This window comes from Entelurus aequoreus, linkage group LG03 (genome assembly GCF_033978785.1).
Source record: "Entelurus aequoreus isolate RoL-2023_Sb linkage group LG03, RoL_Eaeq_v1.1, whole genome shotgun sequence".
NCBI classification, from domain to species: Eukaryota; Metazoa; Chordata; class Actinopteri; order Syngnathiformes; family Syngnathidae; genus Entelurus; species Entelurus aequoreus.
The window spans coordinates 53,635,766-53,652,274 of NC_084733.1; the positions used below are offsets into that span (position 1 = coordinate 53,635,766).

Genomic DNA, 16,509 nt, shown 5'->3' on the forward strand with positions numbered 1-16,509 from the left:
AATCAAAGCCAAAGCTTCCTGGTATGCTTAAAGGGCAATTACACTTTTTTGGGAATTTTGCCTATCGCTCACAATCCTTATGAGAGACAAGAAGACAAAATATGTATTTTTTTGCATTCTAACTTGTAATAATCGGCTCGTTCTAGGTGGCTAGCAATGCAGTTAATGGGAGTAATTAATTCTGCCTCTAAATCACTTTAAAAATGCATCCAAAAACTGCAAACAATACTTAATTTACATTCCATAACTAGTATAATAACCGAGCTGTAGCGGCATTGTTATTGTAGGGGTAAACACTGAGGAACCGTTTTTCTAGCCAATTAAGTTCACATCGCCTTGCGACGGCATCAGCCGTGAGATAGCTTCTGCGTCAGCAGCTGAATGGCCTTTAAGTTTGTAATGCACAACACAGTGGGATAGAACACCAATCTGTTCTGACTGGAAAATTAAAAATGTTATTACAGTATCTGTAAAGTATTAGCCCCATTTCATGTTTTGTTTGTACACAGCTAGCTCGACTGACTGTAGTTGTACTAACAAGCATGACGTGCTGCATGTATCATGATAAATATTTTAGTGACTGTGGAGAATGCATATACAGGTATATGTTTAAGAGTTATTTCTTTATTCATAGTCATGTTTAAAGCAGCTAGTGTTTTTCCATTTGTACTCTTTCTATTTTTTTATTTTATGTCCGCAAGTAAACTGTGTGTGTTACCTTGAAGACTTGGAATGTAGGAGTTGGAGTACTCGCTTATGTCTTATCTGTAGTAGAACAATGAGGCCGTGTTCCTTTCCGGACAGATGGGGGCTTTCTTCATGTGCAAGAAGTGGGCTCTTCCGTTTGAGTTTCAGATCAACTAGAGCAGCCGTTACGAACGTATTGATTAAGTTGGTCTCCCAAAGCTTTGGAATAAACTGGCAAATATTCCAATTCTGTCTTGATGGTCCTTCTTACTCAGCATATATGTCATCGAAAGAACTTGGGATTGACCAGTAACTTAGATTCCCCTGGAGGAAGAACTGGTCAGACGCAACAATTTGGGGGCTCGTCCGCAATGACACGCTGAGGATTGAACATCTCTTGCACTCTTCTGGACAGACTCACTTGGCCAAAACATAAATCAAGGTAAGCAGAGCCTTTTTGTAAAATCTGCATTAGGAGTCTGTCCTGAAGTCTGTAAGTCAAACACTGTTTTGTACCTCATAGGCAGAGTTGAGTGCATTTTTACCTTACCCGCCTCTACATAATAGTTGTATATAGTGATCAACTCACGTCATTGTGTATGGACTACCGTGATGGGTCGCTTCACTGACAAGTGAGCAAATAGTCGGTGTGGCTTACCCTGGGTTTTTGGTTTTCCCTGAAAAAGTACCGGGTTGGAAGCCCTTCATATGGTACAGTAAATACTCCCTGGTTGTAAGATCCCTGTGACATCTATACAGTATGTGCACTAAAACAAAGAAATGGGTTGGAGGTCATTTGTAAAGTACAATAAATGCTCCCTGGTTGCGAGATCCCTGTGACGATTTTAATTGTGCACTAAAAATAAGAACCGTGAGGGTGGAGGCCCTTCTGTACCATATGATAAATTCCGCGGCAGGAGGCCATTTGTACAAGAGAGACACAATGGATGGGGAGGTTGACCAAGAAAAAAAAAATGTGATGGCGGTTGGGGTAAATGTGATGACTGGTTACCATTTAATGGTCAATTGAATGTGTTGTTGGCGACAATGGAATTAGCGGGCAGAGTTTAAAAAAAGAAAAAAAGAAAAAAAAAAGGAAAAGAAAAAGAAAAAAAGAACGTTTCTTGACAAATGACTCGGAGTCCGAGTAGGAAGGGTTAAGAGGGAGTTTACAACACTCGTGAAGTTGTGAACTCAAACGTTTGGTAAATGAGAAAAGTAACTGAAAGTTATATGGTAAAGTGAAACGCAGAGAAAGAGCTTTCGTGCAGCTTTTTCTTTTGTGCTTACGTGTGTGTGTGTGTGGTGCTTGTGCGTGCCTGTGTGTGTGTGTGTGCGTGCATGCTTACATGTGTGTGTGTGTGTGTGTGTGTGTGTGTGTGTGTGTGTGTGTGTGTGTGTGTGTGTGTGTGTGTGTGTGTTGTGGTTGGTTTGAATGTGCAGGGAGTTCATGGAGATTTGACCCCATGGTTATAATTGGGTGTTTTATTGACGTAAACACATGTGGACTTAACATTTTTAGGGACCTCTGGAGATCTGGCTTTTACGGCATGGTAATAAACGAACAAGAATAAATGCATGCTTTTATTTTGTCAATTATTACACACAACAGGAATTATTGCAAATATATATAATTTTTAGTTGATTTAAAATTGTACTTAAATTACATGAAGTAGTACGTAAAACCTTTGAATTAGGAGTATTGATTTAACGTTTACTAGGACAATTAATGCTGTGATTTTAAACGTCATATGCAGAATTGGACAAAGCAGGATGATGACGACAAGGCTGGTGATAGAGTGGCAAGGAAACAACTCCTTAATTTACAGATTGCTGAAGCTAAAATGTCAAAAGAACCGAAAGGTAAAAAATCAGCTAAAGTATATTCAGCAGTGGGTGAACTGGCTTTTGAGCTCCAACAGATGGAGGAAAGAATCCTCAACAATCATGAAACCAGACAGTCAGACTAGGGTGGTGGACGCGGTGCTCCAAGGTCAATCCAGAGTGGAAACTGTTTTGCATGCGGCCAGCCGGGTCACTGGTCATGTGACTGTCCTAACTCCTCTGAACGAGACAGGTTCCGATTGGCAGCCAAAACATCATACAGGTGTGGCAAAGGATGCCCAAAGCAGGAGCCCCAGCAAGAAATACAGACAGGCCCCCTGCTGGACATAGTTTTCAACGGACAATGTTATCAGTTCATGATTGACACTGGTGCCACACACTCATTTCTGAATGCGGTGGTTCCAAAGAAACGGTGTGCTTCCTTTTTGAAAGTCGAAGGCTTCGCTGGGATCACGAGAATGATACCTGTCACCAAACCACTTCCGGTTCAGATTGCTGGACACTCATTGAAGCACCCCTTCGTGGTCGACCTGCACACACCTTGCCTGCTTGGTAATGTCCTGCATTACAAACTGTACCCTGATATTCAATATCGCACAGAAGCAACCTTCCTGGTGTTACCTGACGGCACAACCACCAAGCTGCGACACCACTACGAAGGCTCCTCCACGAGCTTGAGCTCATACCACAGCCTGAAGCACCAGAAATGGCTGACATCTACTGGGTATGCCTCCTCCCAGGAACGAGTGAAGGGCAAGGACTGCTCCAATTGTTCTAGCAGTGAAAGCCCTGGCTGACTGAGCTGCGTCCGTGTGTACCGCCACCCGACTCGCCACATGTTATGATCACCAGTTAGACGACTCATACTAGGAGGCCTTTGACTCCTATATATGTTGGAACTCAAGGTGTGGCTGCTCATGTTGACCTATCCTTGCAACAACTTGCATGGTATAAGATGGACACAATTGCTGTCCCACATTGTTCCCTTGCTCTCTGTCCCGCCTACGAAACCAAAGACGTAGGTCCAATGATGAAACAGGGCGTAGCTGCCGCTGATTGAACCGACACGCAAATACCACATTTTCAATTGTTTCAGTTGTCTGTTAAACACATAGCTATGGGCTGCACTTTGGACACCCCTGCTGTAGGCTACAAGGAGCTAGCAGCTACACAACAGCTGAGCTAAAACACCACATTTAAGCACATCAAATCATTATAGTTGCTTATTACATACACAAAGTCATAGAAAGTATTCAGTAACAAACGTGTCCGCATCATTCAACTTTCTACAACAGGAGCTTGACCTAATAAAATATTGTGGCCACTAAGTGTTGTAAAATATCAAATTACTATTGCAAAAGCATCCGCCATAAAGTTAGTGTTTTTCTAATATTTGTGTCAATATATATAAGAATATTTTGTGGCTTTCACCATATTGAATAATATGCATAAAATGTAGGGTCGATATCGCTAAGGGGTTCCCTACTCTAATGCCACCCTCCAGTGGTCCACAGAGGCTGAAAAGGCTTTCATTGACCTCAAACATGACCTGTCCTCCGCCTCTGCTCTTGCTGTCCTTGACTATCAGCTGCCCTTTTTCTTGGATGTTTCTGAAAGTGATAGTACTACTAACACAGTTCTTTTTCAGAAACAGAAGGGGGAAGGAGGTGAGGGGAGCGTGTCGAGTTTGAGCGCGTCAAGTTTTTGATTTCATTGATATGATCAATCCGGTGCAAGGGAAAAGGTACTTGCTGACTTGTGTTGACAATTACAGTGGTTGGCTGGAAGCAACCCCAACCTCAAAGGAGGATGCCAAATCAGAAATTAAATGGCTTGTGAATGACCTAATACCCCAACATGGTTTCCCCCAAAAGATTAGGCCAGACAACGGCACCCATTTTAAAAATACTCACTTAGCCTTGGTCGAAAAGCCTCTCGGACTAGAACACAGGTTCAGCTTGGGGTACCATCCTCAGTCCCAAGGTGAGGTTGAAAAGATGAACCAGAACATCAAAACAAATTGGCTAAAATCTGTGCACAGACCAAATTTAATTGGATTGACATTTTGCCAATAGCGTTAATGATCATTCGAATGTCCGTGAATAAAACTGTTTTTCCGCCCTATGAATTTTTCACCCTATGAACTGCATACAGGTCAGCCCTTCCCAGGACCAGCAGCTCCCCTGGAAGGAGAAATCCGCGTAAAGCCAAAATGGTACTTTTACAAAATGCAGAATTTGTGTGCCAGTTCCTCTGTACAGATTCAAAGATGACAGCCCGCCACTCCAGATTCCCTTCTGCCCGCTGAAAGGGTCAAGGTCAAGGTCATCAAGCGCAAGTGGACGGAGCCCAGGTGGACTGGTCCCTTCAAAGTTGTGGAACAGACGTCCCACGCCCTTCAACTAGCTGGTAAAGGGGACACCTAGTACCACCTCTCCCTCTGCACTCCAGCTGAGGAACCTGCCACAGAAGGGGCCCAGAAGACGACGCTGAGAGAGATCTCCCTCCGTTGAGCTGCCATCTACAGTCGTGTAGATCTTCCAGACTTGCTCAACTGCTATATTGTATATCATTGCTTGAGACCAGTCCATATGCTAAATGTTTCTTAGTTTCTCTTGCTTGTTTTCCGCATAGCTTTTTGCATCTTTGAAATAAGTGAAAAATTTGATGTTGAGCCCCATTTTGTTACCTATATTACCCTGATTTTGATAGACCCAGTAGTAGTCCCACCTTCCTGACGACAGTGACTGACAAGTGTCTTAGAACATACTGTATGGCAGACTTGAAATAGACTGGGTAAAGGGGACAGCAAGACTTACTTTTTTGACCAGTGCAGTGTGATTAATTGCGGGGGACGTAACAGCAATTACCGTGGTCGTGACCTCTATCTTTATTATACTAACGACATCACCACCGAAGACCTGGTAACTTTGACCATAGGAGCGGGCGCAGGCAACCTGTGGCTCAGGTGGATGACTAGCCTGGACAAGAGCCAAGATCTAGGTGACTGTATTGCTTATTCGGCTGGACGTCCCTTTCCCCACACTTATCCCGCCCCTTTTAAGTTGGCTGATACAAATAGCTCAAACTGTCTTATTTCCTTGTTTTCTGAACCCACGCCGCCAGGTTGCGAATTGTTGGCTAGTGTGTACCCTCCTGTTGACAATTCTACCCGACTTCTTCCCTTTGTAGCCCAAAAGCTGAATTACACGTGTTTTCAATTCACAGGACCATCTTTGTCCCCCAACAAATTGGGTGACATTGACCCTTCCTGGTGCCCCAGTCTGTTACATGGCTTAAAAATAGGCCCTTGGGCACGGGCTGACTTATTTTGGTATTGTCGGGAGCACAAATTGTGTGAATCCTGTGCAGGTGACGAGAACCTTCCTATCATTAGTGCTATTTTCCCTGTAACTGCTACTAAGAATGTAGAACGCATTAACTATGTTTTTTATAATCTGTTGAGACTGACCAACCTGACTCGTGACGCTGTTGAGGGACTTGCTGAACAACTAGCCCCGACCTCCCTCATGGCCGTCCAGAACCGCAGCCCTTGACCGCATCCTAGCCAAGGAAGAAGATGTGTGTGCAATGTTTGACGACCAATGCTGCACCTTCATTACTAACAACACCGCCCCCGATGGCTCGGTCCAGAGGGCCTTAGACGGCCTCCGAGCCCTGTCTAAAGAACTTACTGAAGTTTCCGGTGTCTCTGACCCCTTTAAAGATTGGCTCCACAACACCTTTGGCAGGTGGTCTGACCTAATTAAGTCTGCCCTGGTCTCCATTGGAGGTTTTTTGGCTCTCATAGCCTCATGCGGATGCTTTATCGCCCCTTGTGTTAGGTCTCTATGCACGCGCATCATTGTTAGAGCTGTCGAAAGTCAACCCCACCCTGTTTCTGGGATTGCTATGTCACTAAAGGGGGTCAAGCACAGTAGTGACTTTCAAGGACTGTTAGTTTCCGTCCCTGACAATGACGACATTGATGCTGACTCCCTCCATCCCTCTCCCATGTAACTATGGTTTGATTGTTTATTGTTAGCTTGCTCGAAAACCAAAACAGCACCTACTTTAATGTAGGGTGTGCTTTAGAAGTGTTGCTCTAGTAGGAGAGATCTTTTGGAGAAGATCTGAAGGGGGATTGTGGAGAATGCATATATATGTTTAAGAGTTATTTCTTTATTCATAGTCATGTTTAAAGCAGCTAGTGTTTTTCCATTTGTACTCTTTCTATTTTTTCATTTTATGTCCACAAGTAAACGGTGTGTGTTACCTTGAAGACTTGGAATGTAGGAGTTGGAGTACTCCCTTATGTCTTATCTGTAGTAGAACAATGAGGCTGTGTTCCTTTCCGGACAGGTGGGGCCTTTCTTTATGTGCAAGAAGTGGGCTCTTCCGTTTGAGTGTCAGATCAACTAGAGCAGCCGATACGAATGTATTGATTAAGTTGGTCTCCCAAAGCTTTGGAATAAATTAGAAAATATTCCAATTCTGTCTTGATCGTCCTTCTTACTCAGCATATATGTCATCGAAAGAACTTGGGATTGACCAGTAACTTAGATTCCCTTGGAGGAAGAACTGGTCAGACGCAACATGACTCAGTCGATGGATTTGTCTGTTTGGTCAAACTGGCCGGGGACATGTTTTCCAATTAATTTTGGGTATGCATGCCATTTATGTCGGCATAGCCTAGCTTCAAGTTCCACATTTGCAGCGTCAAGTCACGCCGGTGACTCTCTCGGCTACCGTCTGCTGCAACGGTTTACCCTCTCCCTGCGGGCTCGCTTCTAAAACAGTTCTGTATATTCAGTTAAAAAGATAAGGTTTCGATTCCTCACTGTCCAAAAAATACCGGTAGTGATCCTCCTAGTCTGTTACCAAGTCTTCCGTTATTAGAACACACATACGTTTTTTGCCGGAAGTAGAACACACGTTTGTTGCCGGAAGTACGTTGTTATGGGAACGGAAATAAATGCGCCCAGGAAATAAGTTCTGGCAATGCTTAAAATTACTAAAATACGGGAAATATTGTACATATTAAGTATTGTTATAAATACATGATATATATATACAGGTATATCCTTGCAGCGTGTATGTACAAACGTTGAAGTTGTTTAAGAGGGTTTTAAGGCTAAAATGGTGACTCCCATTAGTCGCATATTGCAAGCGTTTTTATAATCTTTAGAAACCTAAAAAAAATGGTGTGTTCTTGTCTCTCATAATGATTGTGAACGATAGGCAAAGAAAAAAGTGCAGTTCCCCTTTAAAAAGAAAGTAATTAATGACATCACCTTGGCACTGGTAACCCTGCTTTCCGATAACACCCCTGCAACAAAGATAGAGGCATAATCACAACATCTATAAAGTGGTGACTTGTCCCTGACTTACTGTATCTCACATTTCAGTATAATATCTGAGTATCGCCTCACGAGACAACACTATAGAAATTAAACTAATACAATAACCATCTGTAAATACTTTATAGTAGTCAAGTGTATAACGGTATAGATTTACAATCCACTGAATCTAAGTCGAGTTAGTCAACACACTAGCTAGCAACAAAAGAGTCGCAAGATAATTGTGTCTTGCCCGTAGTCGAGCATCGTGGTGCATCGTGGTCCCGAGCAGCATGTATTCTGCGGGCACTGGGGAGCTGCGGTTAATTGAGGGGAAATATGAATTTCAATGTTGCATTTCAATGTATTGCACCTTTTTAAGCAGAGCATTATCCTCATGAAGCTGAATCCGTACATTACTCATTCATTTGCTTTTTCATTTAAAAAACAACTTATTTCATTATTAAAGTAAAACAAAAATAAATGAAGAATGTTTTGTTTTTCTTTATCTATTAATTAAAGCAAATATGAAGATGATTAGTAACAAGTGTCTAAACTTAATTTCTGCAAATTCATTTTATGTGCTAAGCTCACCAGTACAGTCGTAGGATTTGGGCTTGCAGGTAAACAGACTGTTTTAAGTTTAAGTTATTCAGGATTCTTTGTTTTCCGTCCTAAGGAATTAGAAGATGTGGAATGTGTATTACTACAAAGGTGTATAACAACTCCATTAGTCAAGTCATCTTTTCATTAACGCATTCATGTAAAAGAGTTTGGGTTTAGCAGTAGGTGACCAATTACGAGCATGGATTTATGGTTTGCAGTTAATGTCCCTCAGGAACGTAAACCTCTCCTTGTGCCCCAGGAAGAACTGCTGTCAAAATTAGACTTAGACTTCCTTTATTGTCATTCAAAATTGAACTTTACAGTACAGACAAGAACAACATTTTGTTGCATTAGCTCGTGGTAGTGCAGGATAAAAGATTAAAAATTAAAAAATTAAAAATGAAGAACAATCTAGTATACTACTCTAGATATGAAAATTCAAAATGTCATACTGCAGTTGCAAAATGTAAAAATGAAGGCTGGGAGAAAATCCCAGACTACTGTGAATGTGTAAACCTCCACATATTTACATATACTGTATGTACTTGTATATGTACTGAAATACATTACGTAAACTTAATGGCGTAGTTGACATTTTTTGTTTAATATACTTTCAACCTGGGTGATGTCAGGGAATATGGTAGCATTGTAGACCTCAGTCTTCTTTTACATGTGTTTACCTGCATGCCCAAATCCAAGTAAAACTACTTCCAGCTAAACACTGCATATCAAATGGATTTGCAAAAATTAGGTTTACGCGTGTTATCCATCTTCTTCATATTTGATTTCATTAATAAATGTATAATAAGAAAAACTAACCTTCATAAATGTTGTGTTTTACAAATTACTAATTATGTTTTTCAGTGTTGGTTTCAAATAAAAAAAATCAAATGAAAGAATGATACATGGTTTAAGGTGGGCTAAATGGCAGCTTTTCAACATATTAAGCTCACACCTCCAAGAAGACAAATGCCTTGCTGTGGCCACCAGGCAGACCTGAACCCTACTGAGCAGCCTACAGGGGCGCATTTTTAGTCTAGCCCAGGGGTTGGCAACCTTTACCACTCAAAGAGCCATTTTGACCCGTTTCACAAATTAAAGAAAACAATGGGAGCCACAAAACTATTTTGAAATTTAAAATGAAATAACACTGCATATAAAAAATGTTTTCTTTGTCCTATATATAAACAAACTATTATGGATTATATTTATGAAATCAATGAACGACTGCAGAGAAAATGAAATAAAATTTCTGCATGCAACAAAATATTTTTTAACTCAGAAAAAGACGTCGGGTTGAAGGTTAAGTAAAATACTTAATGTCTAATTAAGTCAGGGGTGTCAAACTCAAATACAGAGTGGGCCAAAATTTAAAACTGAACAAAGCCGCGGGCCAAGGTTGAACAAATTAACCTTTTAATAGGGACCCAAACAAGTTTTGCATTGAATATTGAAAAAGCAAGGCTTATATAACTTTATAGTGACATGCAAAATCGAGTTTCAAATAATAATAATAATAATAATAATTAAAAAATATCAATGGCATATCCAATACAATTTAAATAAAAATTGAATGCCTCTTTTCTATTTGCAGCCTTCTGAGGTAAATATCAACATTAACTTTTTCCACAGGCTAATAAATTTGACAATAAAATAACAATGAATAAACCAACCATTCAGGACTTTAAACTGCTCAGTTTGCAACACACTGATCTAATCTGATGTGCCCAAGCCAGATACCTGGCATCTTTTCTGGGATGCTAGTTCATTAATGTTGGGGCTCAGGCTTTGAGCTGAGGCAACCTTCATTATCGATTGAAGGTTTTCATCAGTCATTATATCTCGTAGTCCACCCGGACCACAGTCTTGGGGGCGTGCCTTAAAGGCACTGCCTTTAACGTCCTCTACGAGCTGTCGTCACGTCCGCTTTTCATCCATTCTAACAACGTGCCGGCCCAGTCACATGATATGTACGGCTTCTGTACGCACACACACTTGAATGCAATGCATACTTGGTCAACAGCCATACAGGTCACACTGAGAGTGCCCGTATAAACAACTTTAACACTGTTAGAAATATACGCCACACTGTGAACCCACACCAAACAAGAATGACAAACACATTTCGGGAGAACATCCGCACCGTAACACAACATAAACACAACAGAACAAATACCCAGAACCCTTTGCAGGACTAACTCTTCCGGGACGCTACAAAATACACCCCCCCCCCCACACACACACACACCTTGTAGCGTCCCGGAAGAGTTAGTGCTGCAAAGGGTTCTGGGCATTTGTTCTGTTGTGTTTATGTTGTGTTACGGTGCGGATGTTCTCCCGAAATGTGTTTGTCATTCTTGTTTGGTGTGGATTCACAGAGTGGCGTATATTTCTAACAGTATTAAAGTTGTTTATATCGCTACCCTCAGTGTAACCTGTATGGCTGTTGATCAAGTATGCCTTGCAGTTAGTTACATGTGTATGCCAAAGCCGCATACAACATGTGACTAGGCCGGCATGCAGTTAGTATGGTGGAAAAGCAGACGCGACGACAGGTCGTAGAGGGCGCTAAAGGCAGTGCTATCACTGCACGCCCTCAATTTGTTGTCCGGGTGAAGATCTGGAGAAATTTTCGGGAGGGGCACTGAAATTCGGAGGTTTGGCAAGTATGCGGCTGAGCCGCATCAGAGTGATCAAAGAGCCGCATGCGGCTCCGAAGCCGCGGGTTGCCGACCCCTGGTCTAGCCGCTTTGGTGAGTTCCATTTTCAAAAGGATTAAAACAGTGTTAGTTAGTTTAAATATTCACTCCTTGGACATTCACGGCCAGGTGTACTCAATTGTTTTGCGTACCGACTACTCTAAGTTTGAGCAAGGTTTAATTTTGATTATATTATACATTGAGAAGATATGATGAAAATATTTTGGAAATGTGAGGAGTGTAATCACTTTTCTGACCAGATTTCCTTACCAGATGAACTCGTTGCAATGGAAACAGAAGGTGGGCTGGCGAAGGAAGGTTGACATGAACTTGTGCCCGTTGACCTGGTGGACTTTCCGTCTCACGGCAGCATGGCGGTTCCTGGTGAACTCCGGGTGGTTTATTTTTGTCTCTGTGGCCTCATCTGAAATCATGACGAGCACACAAAATGTCTTACATCTCACACTGTAATGATACGTGAATTCGAATGTACCAAACTAAACATCTATATTCAAATACACATGCCTGTGTGTCAGGGGCATTCTGGACATTACACAAATAACCATGCCCGAAGGTTTTCAAACTATGGAGATCAGACCTTTTGTCACTTGCTATAACTTTATGAGTGAAGGGCCTGATATTCTAAGATCCTAAATAAGTAGAGCAAAAATTAAGCGTAAAAACTGAACAATTGCACACAGTACGTGTGTTGCAGGTGTGCAGCAGGTAATTACTAAGGGCCTGATCTACTAAAGGTTTGCATGTATTAAAAACGTACATTTTGCGCATGCAAAATAGACGTGTGTGCAAAATAAGAGTGCAATCCATTTAGCGTATTTGTCTTCATGAACATACAGAATATATACTGATTTTCAGAACGCCCACAATACTGTGAGGGGATGCAAATATAATCATTTAGCACACACAATGTGATTTATCAAAACTGAAACTGTTATGTGGTCGCTGTTTTGAGTCTTTACTTAGCACGTGAGAATGTTTGGGAAAACTGGCATAGTTCTGCACAAATGGCTGTGAGAACAGGGGGCGATTACGCTGCAAAGACAGACGATTAAGAGAGAGAAGACAGCAGTACTACAAGTTACGAGCTTAACTGGTTCTGTGACACTTGTACAGTACCTCAAATCAGCGTCTCCCATTGAAATAAATTAAACCAATTTTGGTGCTTCCCCCCAAAAAAACAACAACATTTTTTACATGTAACAAACCTTTTGAAAGAAAAACAAAATTTTGGAAACGAAATATTGTCGGAAAATAATACAATAGAATGTCTTACTAACAACTACAGTAGATTTTGTGAAGTAATGTACAGCATTTACCTTGGAGAGTGGACTATTATATGGTATCTGTTTTCAGCTGCTTTTTCCGCTAAACACTGCATCACCAGCTTTCCATATTTTCATGAAGAAATGTCTGCTGCTTAGATATTATTATAACATTATTGGCTTGCATTAAACTCATTCTGCTTAAGTAAGGTGCAGACTTGAGTGATAGTCAAATTCTTTTACGCTTGGTTATGTTTTTGTCGATTCATTTTTTTTAATTCAATGAATATCATCCACTTCTTCTCAACACTGTCTTTTCACATTTATTTTCTTCCTTTACATGTGTGGAAAACAAATGTATGTCGATCTATAACTATAACTACTGCTAGCGAGTAAGACTAGATGTTTTAGTCGGATTTCAGCAATGACATTTTATATTTTATAGCTGCTAGATGACTTAAGCAGCTGATTTAAACCAATTCAGTTGATTTGTTTTGGTGTCTGCTGGTGTCTTTTTTAAATAATGTTTTTTATATAGGAAATATATTATTACAATATAGCTCCGTTATTAAAAAAAACCCTTCTTGCAATATGCACTTGCTTACACTGGATCATTCCAGACGCACAATCACAATACTGCAGCACCTTCCAAATTAAACCCTTAGTGTGCTAAAAAATAGGTGCCTTAGTCTAGATAATGCTTCAATAAAGCCTAGAAAAAGTGGTATTTAATATACTTGTGTGCTGCATGTCAGCAACATGACAAAACGTCATAGGTTGGACCATATAATGCCATAAATGTGGAGGGAAATGAGTGTCTCCATGGTGACAATGGGTATACACACAAAAACCTAATTTAAATAGAGTGGTCTCCACCACTTTAGCACTTGTTATCAATTGTCCTAGTAGATCACCCACAACACGGCCACTAATGTTGGCTATGTGCTATACAGGTTTTATCGTCCAAGGGGTGTTACCCGATGCTATGCTAACTGTTGTGCTAGTACCTGTGATCAAAGATAAAGTGGGAAAATGAAACAGCTCAGATAATTATAGGCCACTAGCCCTGGCAAGTGTCCTGTCCAAAGTGTTAGAGTCAGTTCTACTGAGTAGACTGGAGAATTATATTTTAACCACTGACAAACAATTTGGTTTTAAATGGAAGCATAGCACTGACTTATGTATAATTGCACTAAAGGAGATTTTAGATACATATAACAGACATATTTCCACAATGTTTATATGCTTTATTGATGCTTTTAAAGCATTCGATAGAGTTAATCATGAAAAGTTATTTTTTAAATTGTCTAAAAGTGGTGTCCCTGGGTTATTAATCAGAATATTGGTGTATTGGTATTTTCATCAGACAATGACAGTAAGATGGCAAAATATGTTATCAGATTCTTTCCATGTGAGCAATGGTGTGCGCTAAGGCGGGATATTGTCACCGTTCCTTTTTAATGTTTGTATGAATGATTTGTCTCTGATGTTAAATGCATCTGGTACTAGTTGTAGGATTGGTGACTTACTCATAAGTCACCTTATGTACGCAGATGATTTGGTCATTTTTAGCCTGTATAGTGATGGTCTTCAACAGCTTCTAAAACATTTTTAACATCATATACAATGCTAAGAAGAGCAAGATCATGATAGTTAGAAGTAGAGAAGACAGTCAGCCTTTCCTGACTTCTCTCTATCTCGTTCTGCACTTAATGTGTGCAGTGAAATGAAATATCTGGGACATATTATTACGAATGACCTGTCTGATGACAAAGATATTTGCAGACAGCGACGGAAGTTATATGCTCAAGCAAACATGCTGTGTCAAAAGTTCAGTATGTGCTCTGTTTCTGTGAAGATCACACTTTTTAAAGCATATTGCACACCACTGTATACTGTCCATCTGTGGTGTCGGTTTAAATAAGCCAGTGTGAAGAAGCTCATAGTGGCTTACAATGACAGCATGAGACTGCTTCTAAGAGCTTCAAGGCGCTGCAGTGCAAGACAAAGGTTTGTCAGTGTTGGGGTCCCCACCTGCTCTGCCACTTTACGTCATCTCATGTACAGCTTCATGTGTAGGGCAGCTGAGTCAGACAACAATGTCATTAATGGTCTGACTAACCCGAATCGCAGTTCTGTCAGATTTTCATCCAGTCTGTGTATGCTGGACATTGAATATTTGTGGTATGTTTGTTCTTCTGTGATATGGATCTCCCTGGGTCTGAAATTTAAAAAATACTATAATCGTAGTTATCGTACACACAATTTATAGTTTGCATATGTCTTAGGGCATCGTCCCTTAAGGGCGATGGATGGCTGACTAGCGCTTGTACAACAGGTCTCCGTAGCTCCCACTCTCTTCCCTCTGTTGCAAGTTTTGTTGATTATATGTAACTTGTGGCGACTTGTCCAGGCTGTACCCCGCCTTCCAGCAACCCCCGTGACCCCGAAAGGAACAAGCGGTAGAAAATGGATGGACGGATGTTTATGTGTACTATGGCTATGAGTTTTTTTTCCTTGGCCTCAGTCTGGACCCCCTCGCTGGAGTCCAGCTTTTGACTGAATATTTTTTTACTCCCCTCCCCCCACCACGTTTCCCTGTTTCTCATCTTTTTTTGTAAGGGGCGCCGGAAGTTGGCAGACCCGTCAGCGATCCCTTTTCTGTCTCCCTGTAATGTTTGTCTGATCTTGAATGGGATTGTGCTGAAAATCTAATTTCCCTTCAGGGATTAATAAAGTACTTCTGACTCTGAATCTGAATGCTATTTAGCGCATATCGGAAATAAAATAAATCAAATAACATTATAATAATAATAATTGATGATTGCATTATTAATTTAAGACTAGATTTAATTTTAATGATCTCCCAGTGGAAAATGTTACTTTTGTGGGTAAAAACTCAAGTGTTATTGTCATCAAATGTCATCAATGCCCTTTTATTCATAAATTTTTATGTCATTGCCTGAAATAAATAAATAAATGAAAAATTAATGAAAATGAATAATCGACTTGGAATTGACATTGTGGAGAGGAAAAAAAATGTCCAACTCCCATTTCCATACCACATGAAAGTGGCATGTTTTAGCTTTTAAATTATCCAGCTCCCATACTCATTTCTATACCCTTTAGAAGAATTGAAGGCTAAATCCGTAGCTTGTGAGCTTGTGTAAGCTTGTTTTCTGAAACCCTTATTTTGTTAGCGCAAACAGGATGGAGCAGAACTTTTATTGTGAAGACATAAATTGTTTGGTTCGTCTTTAGACTGTTGACAGAAGGCATGTGGGCGAGAGTCTGTGTTGAAATAAAAAAGGGTTTCGTTTAGATTGGATTTATGGTTCTTTGAAGGGAGTCGGATCTTTGGGAGTCGTTCTTACAAAAAGCCGTGAAAAAAAACCCTACCTCTTTATTATCGTTCTTTTTTTATTTTTTTTATCAAGGAAACATTCAATGATAGCAGTTATAGAATAAGGTGGGGATCAGAATAATTAAAATGTATACAGGTATTAAACTACTATTACTATATTCTGATATATTAGCTATAATGTTGTTGTCGTTCTGATTTTTTGTAAACATTCCACAAGGTGGTGCCATATCCCCATGCTTTGACAGTGACATCAATATTTTGAATAGTCCCTCACCCAAATAGCAATTTAACAATACAGAAAAAATACACGAATGAGTACTAATAAATGTACTTATGGATATAAAAAGTATAAACACAATTAGACCAAATATTAGGACATTAAAAAAAATGTGAATACACAATTGTACGTGTACATTTGAACGACTTTACATATTGGGAAAACTCTACCAGAAAAGTAAATACAAATTAAATAAATAAAATATATATAAATAAATATAATTTAAAAAAAAATTTTAAATGAAAAAAGTAAATCCAAATGCTGCTATGTTTCCTTTGAATAATTTTCTAGTGCAGTCGCCAACCAGGTGGGCAATTGCTGACACTGTATAAAAAGACGGCACCCAAACAAACAACTCACAACTGTTCTCATCATTCATTTAAAAGAGCCGTTCAAAAGAGTTTCTGCC

At 40.2% G+C, this 16,509-nt stretch overlaps 1 protein-coding gene across 2 annotated transcripts in view; it reads right to left on the bottom strand.

The window, feature by feature from the left end:
* Positions 1–16,509, bottom strand: part of prkcha (protein kinase C, eta, a) — a 70,132-nt gene that overhangs the window by 31,372 nt on the left and 22,251 nt on the right. For both annotated transcript variants that reach the window (XM_062042155.1, XM_062042154.1), the window contains exons 3-4: positions 11,447–11,600; positions 7,827–7,861 (exon numbers count right to left, since the gene is read on the bottom strand). In XM_062042155.1, coding sequence (XP_061898139.1) covers positions 7,827–7,861; positions 11,447–11,600 — 189 coding nt within the window. The remainder of the gene's footprint in view (positions 1–7,826; positions 7,862–11,446; positions 11,601–16,509) is intronic.